This window comes from Zonotrichia leucophrys, chromosome 1 (genome assembly GCF_028769735.1).
Source record: "Zonotrichia leucophrys gambelii isolate GWCS_2022_RI chromosome 1, RI_Zleu_2.0, whole genome shotgun sequence".
In the NCBI taxonomy this organism is placed as follows: domain Eukaryota; kingdom Metazoa; phylum Chordata; class Aves; order Passeriformes; family Passerellidae; genus Zonotrichia; species Zonotrichia leucophrys.
In genome coordinates this window covers 69,759,943-69,772,401 of record NC_088169.1, presented here as the reverse complement: position 1 = coordinate 69,772,401, position 12,459 = coordinate 69,759,943, and the positions used below count along the sequence as shown (strand labels likewise).

General features: G+C 46.3%; 1 protein-coding gene across 1 annotated transcript in view; it reads right to left on the bottom strand.

Moving 5' to 3' along the window:
- FLT1 (fms related receptor tyrosine kinase 1) overlaps positions 1-11,652 on the bottom strand; it is a 108,976-nt gene extending 97,324 nt beyond the window's left edge. Inside the window, exon 1 of the mRNA XM_064716787.1 lies at positions 11,351-11,652. Coding sequence (XP_064572857.1) covers positions 11,351-11,408 — 58 coding nt within the window. The 5' untranslated portion in view covers positions 11,409-11,652. The remainder of the gene's footprint in view (positions 1-11,350) is intronic.
- Between the last annotated feature and the right edge of the window lie 807 nt (positions 11,653-12,459).

The window sequence follows — 12,459 nt, the reverse complement described above, 5'->3', positions numbered from 1 at the left end:
ATAACTGAGGAATCTCCTCCCATGGGGAAAGGGTGGCTTTTTCAGACGCATTTTATTTGTTATGGAAGGCTTATTAGATGCATGTGAAAGTCAGTCAGTGGGGTTGCTTAATTAATGAGCAAACGTTAATTTAGATTGCAAAAGTTAGCCATTCTAACTAAAGTAAGGGGAGGACAATTTTTTTTTATGAAAGCAGAGAGCAATCTGTGATTTTCAAGGGGAAAAAAATAAAGGAAGTTTTCATCCATTAACTTCTGCCCCACAAAAAAAGTTGATCCTCTTCCAAATTAAGTAAATAAAAATATGAATTATCTGATAACAAAAAACCCCTCTGATCACAAGTCATGAAAAAAAGATAAAATAAATGAACATGCATGTATTTTTCCAATATGATATGTGTCCAGTTCTATAGACAAATGAGTAACATGCATGCAGGATAAACCTTTCACTGATTTCTGCTAATTCCTGGATTCTCTTAAAAATGGTAGATTAGTTGTACCCAAAATTGGGACCATGATCTGGGTTATTATTCCCATTCCAATTTTCCCAGGTTTTACTTTTAAATTTCTTTTCATACACAGAGAATTTCTACTACCTTTGACTAAAGAAAGGAAATCCAAATGCGAGCTTTAAGACTAAGTTTAAAAAATTACAATATTAAAAGTTATTATAAACTTCCTTGAAGTTAGCAGGTTTGATGACTTTCTAATATCTTTTCTATAATCTGGGGATGTGACTGTCTTCCAGCCACTCCTGTTATCCTCAACATGTTGACTAATCCTTTTTTCACCTGCACAGCTAGAGGTTAAGGAGAAAGATCAGTTTATCTTTGCAACTTCAGTGTGTACAAAGAATCTGACCTTCTGGGTTTAAAGTGCCATCTGTGGGCAATAAAGTCATCCATCATGAAGTAATTGTTTCAGTCACTGATGGACTTGCATATGTTTTACCCCTTGTGAAACATAACTGAGCCTTTGAGGGTTTTACCATCAAAAATAATTTCCTCGTGATTCACATGTTCAACAAAAATGTGCTTTGTAGAGGACACTCCTGCACTGGAAGGAGAGGGCAGGTTATTTCTTAACAAGGTCTCCACCTCTCTGTGATGCTTAAAACATTGGTCATGCAGTTCAGATGCAGCCCAGGACTTCACTCTTGCTTCTGTGCACTTCCTATGAGTCATTCCACTGAAGGGAATGGGAATGCCCACGTGTACAACTAAAAAGCAGTTGCAGAATCCAGACAAAATGGAAAGATACATGACAGTACCCAGTGGGTTGATCTTCAGCGTGTCTCCAGTGAAAATGAGCTCTCTCTGCCTTGCAGCAGTGCCTTAACCAGAGCATGGCCACTAGCTAACCTCAAATGCAGTATATGGCTTTACTCCATTATGTAAGGAAATGTGGGGTATCAGTAGTTTTCTTTCATTCAGAGCTATTCTTGACAAGCTATTGTATTACTATTTCTTTAAAAGGCTCTTCAATCTATTCTCTAAGTAAATATAACTATTTTTTTTTGGTCAAACAGTTGTACCTACCCATCATAATTGCAATTACATCATTACACCACTTCACTCTATTAAAGAGGAAAAAGGTATATATAGAGAAGAAAAACTCATGGTCAACTCTTAAGAGACACCTAAAGTTTCAATTTACATCTGACTATATGAAGAAGTCTAGACCAGTTTAATCAACACTGAGTCTCTCTTCAGCATTAATACTTGCATTTATAAAGACAGGAGAACTTTTAGGGACTGTTGTGTTAAAACTTGTGCAGTGACTGGAAAGGAAAATTTTGTTTTCCTGTTCGATGTGTAACTGTCTGTCCTGGTCCTGCTGCAGGACTAGAGGGAGAAAGGAGCACCCTGGATAATGAAGCTTTCTGATTCTGTGCTGGCGGCTAGGCAGAACTGCTGCTGGAGGGAGACACTCTTCTATCCCTATAGCATCAATAGCACCCATCTCACCTGTCACCTGGGTTTCTGATGCTCAGGTGCAGGCAAAGAAGGCAGCACAGCCTGGTTTCCTGCTCCTAGGGGTAAAAGCATCCTCTCCATTGCCTGTACTTACAAACAGTCTCCAGAAAACACTTACAGTGCCAAAGCATGAGCCACCCTGAGACTCAAAGTGGTATCTCCAGTCTTCCATTATCTAAGTCCCCTTTCTAAAGGAAACCTCACAGTTATCCTATTTCATAGCATGTCTGTGAAGTAACTCCATACCTGAAGCCTGCAGAAGAGAAACTAGGGCAGCTTAACTGAGAGAGAGAGCAAGGAGTTGTGACTTTGTCCCAAGCTGGCACTGACAATGGTCCAGATGAGCAAACTCATGATCTGAAGCAGCAAAATGTCACCACTGTTTCTATTGAAGCAGAAATCAGCAGGCCAATTAAGAGCCATGGGGATTTGCAAGTGTTAATAGATACAGGTCCCTGGACTCAGAGGTAGTTTTGTACTTGTTTCCTGTTGGCTGCTGCACAAAGAGAAGCACCATGTGTGGTGGTACAGAGCTGGCAGACAGAAACACCCTCAGGGTTGAGCTCAAGCAGTATCACTCCTTAACAGAGCCATCACTTGCACATATCCCTGTGGTGTCTGAAACTTTCCTCTCTTTTGCGTTCCAGAAGAAGAAAACTATTGGATGCTATTTACTTACTAAGTACACATAGAGGCACAAAAATTACCAGCTCATTGGTTCATCCCTTTCAGGTCCAAAAGAGACATTCCATCCATCTAGTCTGATGTTTTGCAACACATGCCAAGTAATTTCTGGATCAAATGCTTACGTTTGATCAATCTCAATTATAATGTAAGAATTTAAAGTACTATTAGGACATAACAGCCAGCCAGCCCAAAAAAAATAAAAAATAGGATAGTGGATGGCAAAGGATGGCAAAGCTAGACTGCTTTATAGTACACACCATAGTTAAGTCTGAACTGCATAAAGTTGGTAACAGAAGATTAAATGATTTCTGGATAGACTAAAAGCTTTGACCATGACTCCATGCTGTGGAACTAAATCAGTCAATAGGGAAAATGTATGTGCAACTGCCCAAAACAGGCCTTCATGGGCATAGAAAGGTAAAAGGTATTAGAACAAGTGTATTCCTTCCTTTTTAGTTCTAGATCTCAGAGCAAGTTATAATTCATTTACTCTTTATGTATTTGATGTTCCTAGATGACTATACACACTGATGTAAGATTAAATGTTAGAGAGCCAAAGCTAAAAATAATGCAATAGTTCTGTTCTTCATTAACACTTGTGAGTAACACTGTCATGCCAATATGGCCAATAGCTGCAAATGTAAACAAATATTTCTTTCCCCAATAATTGCCAAACATTTTGCCAGCACTTGCCCTAGTTAGGTCAGGTTGGTTTTATAGAAGTTTGTGGTGAAATCTTTCTAGCAAAGAGCAGGGAGGGGTTGTTCATTAAAAAATTTAGATGTAGGAATCAAACAAACTGAAACCTCAGTGGTTATTTGACATAAATCTCATTCCACTTACTACCAATTGAAATTATTGACATTTCCCATCATACCTGGCAACCAAGACCATGCAGTTCCATGTTTAGTGCCCCACAAGACCCACTTGAAGGCATTTGCTTCACCAGCTCATCAGAAGTTTGTGCCTTGTTTGCCCTAAACTCACCAGGTAACTTCCATGCATGAGCATAGGCACTTCATATAATGCCAATGACAAATAAATTTCAGTATTTAACAGCCAAAGATCTGAGGGAAAAATAATCTTGGTTTCCTGTTGTATCCATCAAGTTTTAATACCTCTAGAAATACAGGATCTGAAATTACCATCTTGACCAATATCTAGCCTGATGAAGGTGCTCATTTCATCAGCTATATAAGGAGGACATATTTACAGAGAAGAAATAAAACCAGCGATAACTACAAACTTTTTCTTTCCCACTGAGCACCTGGAATTGAAAATGGATTTCCAAATGCACAGTCTGACACCTCCATTATGAACCCTTGTGGGACCACCTTGGTAAACCACACACAGAAAGCAAAAGGCACGCATATACGTGATGTGTGTTGAGAAAAGAGGAGAAACGCCACAGTTGTGCCCACCTTAGTCTGGTCTTCACTCCAACAGAGTAAATGCCCATCTTAGAAACAAAACAGGCCAGCTGAGGCTGGTAACATCAGAGCTTGCAACACAGCCACATTCAGCACAAATCCATGTGGCTCTCATACTCCTCCACCTTGATGTGCCTGTCCTGGCCCTGCATGGTGACCCTGCTCAGGCCATTCAGATGAGAAGTGGTTGTGACTGCATCATTTGCCCAGCCAAAGGGATCCCATGTGATCAGCCGGTGGCACTCACCCACTGTGTCATTTCGTGCCTCTCCACACGATTCAGCCTGTGCTGTTCACACAGCGTAGAGAGCCCCATCCAGACTATGCCTGTGAGTCGCCAGATCTACCTACTGACAGGTGTCAGCAACCACAGTGCCTCTGCTCTAATCCCACCATGACAGATCCTAGCACATAAATGGCCAGTTCAGTATTCTTCAGAAAAGTTTATCCTATTAATAAGTGAGTAGAAAAGTATCTATATGGTATACAGAGAAAGCAAGTACACTAAAATTCACACAAAAACAATTTAGAAATCCTAGGCATTTAGAGTAAAGGTGTATATTTTCTTAGCCAAACTAAATTTCTTTACTAGTTGGATACTTTAAATTTGTAACAGGTTAGCTGGCAGGACAAAAGAAGCAATGTAATAGGACTGAATTGGAAGACTTTCATAAACACAGGCAAACTGCCTACCTGCCAGTAATCTACCTTCCCAGCCAGCAGCACAAGCCTGTCAAATTCGTCTGGGGCTGTAGTAATCCCTAAGCTGTAAGCACAGAAACAAATTAGGAACTATGTAAAAGAAAATGTAAAGCAAAGTTGAAGGAGCTACACTTTGCTGAAGGCTGTTGATTATTATTTCCATTGTTACAGCTGAACTGTCCTGTAGTGCTCCAAGACAAAAAGAAGAGTCAGGAACCAACTTTCCATCCACCCCACTTAAAACTATAAAACAGAGCTATAAGTAAAGCCCATGGGTTTAAAACAAGAACAAGTAAATAATACAGCACAATCATTTAAAATAGAGAGGTGAGAAGAACTGGAACAGTCTGCACAGAGGAGTCCCTTGCAATGGCTTAGGAGCAAAACCCACTTTGCTGTTAAACGACATGTAAAGCACCAGTCTAGGGAGGTAGATGCACATGCAGAAATCTTCTGGCAAGTTTGCCTATGGCTCAATTACATTGGGAAATTATAATCACTGGGAAATTATAATCATTCATACTAATAAAATAGATTGTCAGTTGCAGCACTGCATGAGACAAAGAAAGCTGCCCCAAACACTTTCAGCACAACAGAACAAAAAAGTTCTGTCCTATATAGTTTAATGTGATTTATTTCCACTATGTTATAATCCACTTGCATAAACATAGACAACAACTAAATTTTACTTTTCTTGACCTTCAACCTCATGGTTTCTTATGAAATACTATTGGATTTTAGATCATACTACCAAAAAAAAATTTTTTTAAAATCTCCTCTTAAGAATTTTATCAGATAAATGCTTTCTGCAAGGCTTCATGAACCTTTCCTGAAGATGAGATGCTGGACACCACTAAAGACATGACACGAAGCTAAAAAAGCTCTTGTCTGATCCATGATGGCAACTCTCACGCTTCTGTTAACATTAGTCTATGGTGATCCTGATGAGAGGTTTTTCCATAGAGGAATGACAATGGGAACAAAAGGGGTGAATTCCTTCACTCTGTGTCGAGGAAGAATCCCACAGGAAGGACGCTTAAGTGAGCTATGTGAAATTGTGAAATTCCTCTCATGAAATGCCCTCACACTCATCCCTTTTCGCTCCCCACGCACTAAGCAGGGGGTCTGTTCCCAGAGCGCAGGCTTCCTGAGAGAACATCTGAGGAGCAGAGACAGCTGCTCACAGGTCCCTGGCTCTCAAGGACCACGTGCCCTGCCTGCTTCACCCACTTCCAGCCATGGAGTGGGAATAATGGCACCACAGCATCTTCAACCCACTGAAATCCTAGAATCAGTTGCCCTCTAGCCCCTTGCCCATCCCTCAGCTGCTCCAACAGCAAAGAGAGCCTTGTTTCAAGGCCATAAAGCCAAAAGATGCAATACAACTTAAAAAGATGTTGTTTTGCACAAGTGCTTAGTGCCACATACCAGTGACTGCTGCAAAAGCAGCCCCACCACCCAGAAAAGTCATGCCAAGAGAAATTGGCGTCAACAACATCTCACTGAATTATGCTCTAAATATGTTACAGGATGATTTAACATTGTGGATATGGATTTTGGTAATGAAAAATCAACTGCGTTTTGAGAGGAAAACAACAGAGAGAGTAAAATCAGCTCACCATGAACATGAACTTCTTGCTTCAGCATTAACACAAGACAAACCAAAGTCTGAGAAAGATTATTAATGAATCTATTAACTATTGCACAAACACCTATAGTGGTCTAAAATACACTGATGGACCACATCAAGCTAAATCATCTTCCTCTTCATCTTTAGTCTGGCACATCTCCACTCACTGTGCCACACAAAAAACACCCCAAATGCAAATATGGCTTAATGCAGAAGAAACAGTCATCCACATTCCCTGTCCAAATTTCTCCATAGATCTCAATGGCTCAAGATTTATGTTTCAGACAAAAGTACCTCTGAAGTGTAGAGTTTCAAATCTCTTTGCCCTTGTTGTTGGTTTCTCTATCTATTAGCACTTTGCTTAGTTCCATCATGAGTTCATTCTTCTGGTCACAAAGGCATGATATTATGCCATGCCTGGCCTTGGAGAGAGCACTAATGACTGCATTTTCACTTTTCCAGCTCCTGCTTGCACCACAGTTCTTTCTTTTAAGCATCAGGATTTATGCAGTTGTGATCTCCAACCACAGGAGAACGAAACTGAACTTCTGCATCTCAGGAAGAGAAAACTGTGTGGGCACCTTCCTGACAATCACTGGACCAATTTTAGGATAAGCAGTTCCCCATGATGCATCAAGAAGTCAGACCATTCACAGCTGAGGATGCTTGGGAGAGGTTGCTTCCCCACTGCAGGAATACATGCAGTGAGGATGCATCACAAGGACAAAGACAGAAAAGCATGGTTCTGTCTGTGGGTAGAATTCATGCACAAATAAATACAGAAATGTTTCTCTACATTCTCACAAATCTTGGTAAAGGGGAAAAAAGAGACTACTGGGGGCAGGGATGAGAGCTAAAGATGAAGCATGTCATTGGAGGGAGCAGTTTGCTTCTTGAAGGTCTCACACCAACGGGAGAGATTTCTCTACAAGAGCAGAGGTGACGGTGATTGGGAATTTCATGCAAAACTTACTCTTGCAGTAGTCTTGCTTTCCATTCCCTCTGGACCTGCAGCAGGAAGTCCCAAACCCTGACTCTGGGGGATTCAAAGGAACAATTTTGCTGCTGAAGTCCCACCACCACCTTCTGACACAGACTTCTGAAACACCAAACCTTAACCAACATCTGCTTCTGCTGAGCTTCTTCCTTTCCCAATCTCAGTTGGACATGAAAATTAGCAAGCTGATAAACAGTGTGCTGGAAGTTTCCAAAAGACTTATCAACTGTCCTGCAAATCTGGACAATTTCCTTTTGTCCTATACACCCACACAATGTGGAAGGCTACTGGTTTCAGTCTTTGATGCATCTGACAAAAAATAGACAGCTTGTTTGTTATTGTTTGGATGCAAAAAAAGAAAACCCAACAGAATGAAAAAACCTCTCAAATCTCCTCAAAAGCAAATTTTTAGGGTTCTAAATATATTGGGTGCTTCTGGATATGAAGATCTTTACTACAGCACAGGCCAAGTCCAAGTTTATCCAACACAAAGTGTAAATCTAGAAGATGCTAGCCCATCCCAAAGGAGTTGCTCCAGATTTACACCAGCTGTAAGATAAGGAAATCTAGCTTTGTGTAGAGCACATGGGAAAAACACCTGTCTGGTAAAACATCAGTTAGCTCTGTAAGTGATTTTCTTTCACTTTGTGTCAGAAAGTTTGATGTTTTAACTCCCTACACAACATACATTTTCTAAAAAGCTCTGTTGTATTGCAGTTCCTAACCCTTCTCCTTTATGTGAACACAGTTCAGAATTTTTAGGGAGCCCTGTTTCTATGAAGAAGAAGTGGGAAAGCCAGTTTTTCTCAACTTTGTTAATAACTCCAGCCCTTATGCCAAATTGGACCATTCAATCTGTGTCATTACTTCAGCAAGTACTCAAATCAAATTGAAACCTTAACATATGAACATCCATCTGAACAGCACTTTCAGAGAAGTCAGGTAAGTTATTGCAAGAAATTAACCTCAGCACTGATTAGATTTCACCTGGAATTTCTTCCTTCACTTTTTCCAGCGGGGCATGAAGTTGAAAAGTCCACTGAGGATTTTGATGTTCTAGTTGCTACTGAAATAACTGAGATCATATAGTGCTGCTCACAGATAAGACTGTGATAGAGTCTACCACCTTCTAACTGCAAATTGTGAGGTTCCACTTCTGTGTGGAAAGCCAGAAGTACAGCTAAACCATTGGTTTACGTTTCTAGAAACATTGTGCATAAATCTTGATCCAGGCTGCAGAGTCTGATGTTTTCAGGGTTTAAACACAGTCCTTCACAATCCCAAATGCTAGTGACTAAAATTATAGTAATACTATAGTAATAAATATAATTATAGTAATAAAGTTGAGGACTGGGAGATTGAACTTAATACAGCATCCACATATTCCTATTGACCGCTACGTGTACAGTCATTAGCAAGCATATGCAATAAAATTTGGGGATTAAATAATTATAAGATATAAAGAAAACATATGTGACTTCTATGCAAAACCCAGAAAAAAAGTATTTTTCTTTCCCAAGTTAACCAAAATATGTGTGGCACAAGAGAGCTGAAGTGCCCAACACTCACATGTCAAATGAATTTAATTTCCCTAATCTCATTTTTCAAATGGGTACTCTCAAAGCTTGTAGGCTGCATGTTGTTTTTGGGAATTTTGCGTTATTAAGTAGACTAATATGGGCTGAAAGACCTCCTTCTGTCTCCTCCTTGTGGAGGTCTTTTGGGTTCTTTCTGAGCCACTGACAGTTTCTGACAATCTCCCCTAGAACCTGCCAGTAAATGGAAGCTCAGCAGGCACCTGCAGAGACTGAATTACAAGAGGGCACCAGTGATGAATTGAATTTCATCAAGAACACTGCAAATGGAAAGTGCTGGGCAGCCTGAACAAGAACTGCAGGTAAATAAGCAGTGAAGGAGGATGAAATGGGAAGCAAAACACAGAGATATGTATGGTACAAAACATCAATCACTTCAACAATAACTTTCAAACTCTCTATGCAAACGCAACTATGGAGAGTTCTGCCAGTGGCCCAGAAGAAACATAATCAACCTGTTTGAGGTGTCCAAACAAAGCTGAGCAAGAATGCTCCTCTAGAAAACAGACCAAAAAAACCCCAAGAAAGCCAATGAGTCTGAAAACATTCAAATTCTGATTTGAGCACAATCTCTTCTACATGGGGAGGGTATGAACTTCCAGCAAAATGGTTGTAAGGGCACCCAAGCAAACTAGAGAAGAAACTTTCCAACATCTACAGCACCTGAACTGGCCATCAGGATGTTTGTCCCCAGCGCCCAGAGCGCCAGGTTGTCCCCTAAGCAAGCCAAACTTTTCCCACTGGGATTGGTGCAGGGTGCACATGAACAGGAAGGTGAACCAGGGTCTTTCTCACAGCCCCTGGCTCAGAGAATCCACCCTCTCCCTGGGCAGTGGGCTTGCCATGATCTGCACAATGGAAAACCTTTCCGACAGGAAAGAGGAAGCCAGTCCCCTGGCGGAGCTAGTCACTGCAGGAGCCCAAGCAGGAGCAGGACGCCGAAGTTCAGACTCAAGCTGTGAAGGAAGCCTGGCAAGGATCTGAATCCACATTTCCTGTATCCAGGGTGGGTGTCCCATGCCTCTGCCTATTTCATCTTGGGCATAAGAACCTCCTAGGCAGAGACAAATAATGTGGGGAAATTAGCACTTTCCTGGGGAAAGGAAAGAGGAAAAAAAGTGTAGAAGAATACCTATGTATCTCTGTCAAAGCTGATGAATCAGCACTTCCCGAGCAGGAAAACGTCTCGTCGGAGCGGCCCCGCCAGCTCTCCTCCCGGGCAACCTCAGGCAGCGGCACCGCTCCCGTGGGCTCGGCGGCGCGGACAGACCCAGCCCTCGGCCACTCGCGCCGCTCACCGCAGGGGCGCTGCCCTCCACGGCTGTCCCGCGGGGAGCTCGGCGTTTCGCCTCCCCACCCGGGGTTTGTTCTCGCTCCCCGCCGGCTGCCGAGCGCGGTCCCCGCGGCCGTGCGCGCTGCCCCGGGCGGGACAGGCGGCGGGGCCCGGTCTGCCCCTCTCCGCGGGCATCCCCGCAGGGCAGCGCCCTGCCGAGCCATGAGCCCACGCGGGACCGGCCCGTGCCCGGCCACCACGCACCCCTGCTCTCGGGTGAGCGGCCACACAAGGCTGGGACGCACCGCCCGCCGCGGCGCTCCGGCCCACGGGGACTGGCTCTTGGCTCAAACAAAATAAAACTCGGTTAAGAACATCAAATCTGCAACGATCCATTCCCATCGTTGCGGGGTGCAGGCACCGGAGAGCAGCTCCATCCCACTCTCCAGTAAGAGCCGGCAGCCAGCCCCGCACGGAGCGGCACCGGCGCGCCACCGACCTGCTCGGGCGGGAGGCAGCAGAACCTCGATTTTTGCCAAGAAAAGGTACACCTTTGCCGCTTCACTGGCAGAGTTGGCACGCTTGAAAACAAAGTGCTGAGGAAAGAAGCGTGCCCTGCAGCCAAGACATGCTCTCGTTCCGTGATGCACCGGCTGGGACAACTCCCGATGGTGTACGGCGGTCCCTATGCCCGGGAGAGGCTGGCCTCCACGCCACCTCTGCCTTGCTGCAGGAGGAGCGGCACCACGGCCCCGCACCGCCGGACCCTCCGGGGGGCTGCTCCCGGCACACGCCGACGAGGATCCGAAGCATTACAACAGCTCAGGGATGCGGCGTTTCTCCGCTCCCTGGAACGCAGGGATCACTTCCCCGGCCCTGCCCAGAGGAAAGGGGCTAAGGGGAGGCAGGTGCCCGCCGGCTCCAGAGGACAAGCGGGGTGCTGCGGGACCGGTCAGGGGCGCTGGAGGCGCCGCCAACGAGGCGCATCACTGGGCACCCGTCGCGGAGAGCTCGGCGCAGAACGGGTCTGACCGGGGCAGCGCGAACCAGCGGTCCCTTACCTGCGAGCAGGAGGGCGGCTCCCAGCAGCACGGTCCCTGAGAGCAGCTGGCGGGGCATGGTCCTGCCTGCGGGAGCGCAGGGCTTTTTCCCTGCCGACGGCGGCGAGGCAGCGGCAGAGGCGCCGGCTGGGCTCCGACGGGCTCTCCTCGGTCCCGGGAGCTTCCCGCAGTGGAAGAGATAACGGCAAAGGGAGGCGCGGAATCCGCATCCAGCAGCCCCCGAATCCTGCCCGCCCGCCCCAGCCTGGCCCGGCCCGACCTGCGGAAACGGAGTATCCGCTACGGGCCGCCCTGCCAGCTTCACCTCCCGCGGGCATCAGATACCCGCCAGCCCCAGCCTCGCTGATTTATAACTTCTCCACCCCTCGCCGCGCACCCCTCCGCCCCCCCGCCCACATCCTCCGCCGGGAGCACGCCCTCCCCGGGACGCGTCCCCCGCCCGTCCGCCCGTCCGTCGGTCGGCGGGCACGGTGTCGCTGCCCCGTGGGTCTCCCGGTCCCGGCCGCCCCCGGCCCCCAGGGCCCTGGCCGTGCCGTCCCGCTGGAGCCCGGGTCCGGGCTGCTTCCAGCCGCCGCGGCCGCAGCTCTGCCGGGGCGGCAGCGGGGCTCGACCCTCTCACGCCGTCAGGCTCTGCTAGGGAGGGCGTGAAGCGGACTTGCGATTCCTGGACCAAATGCTGAGCGGTGGGGTCCCGATCCTGCAGAGACCCTCGCCTGCTCCGCAGGAAAACCTTAACAGCGCCCCGTCCCGCCAGGGGCGGCCGAGCCGGGTGCCGGGTCGGGCCGGGGCCATTTACAGCCGTGCCCGGCTACCCGGAGCTATGCTCGGAGAGCCCAAAGCGCTGCCCGTGCCCCAGGGGCCCTGGGCTCCGCTGCCCGCCCTTCTTGGGAGAGAGAGCAGCGGGACAGACCGCTCTGTGCGGGGCCTGACCCAGACCAGCACGGGTCCCAGCCAGCAGCACTGAGAGCGCTCAGAGCAGGGAAGCCAGGAAGGGGCAGCACTGGCTAAGGATGCTTAGGGAGTCTGCCCTGCCAGCTCCCAGCTCCGCTGCTGGCCTTCACTGACTCTGTAATATTCAGGGCAGTGCTAGAAATATATTTCTCCTCCCC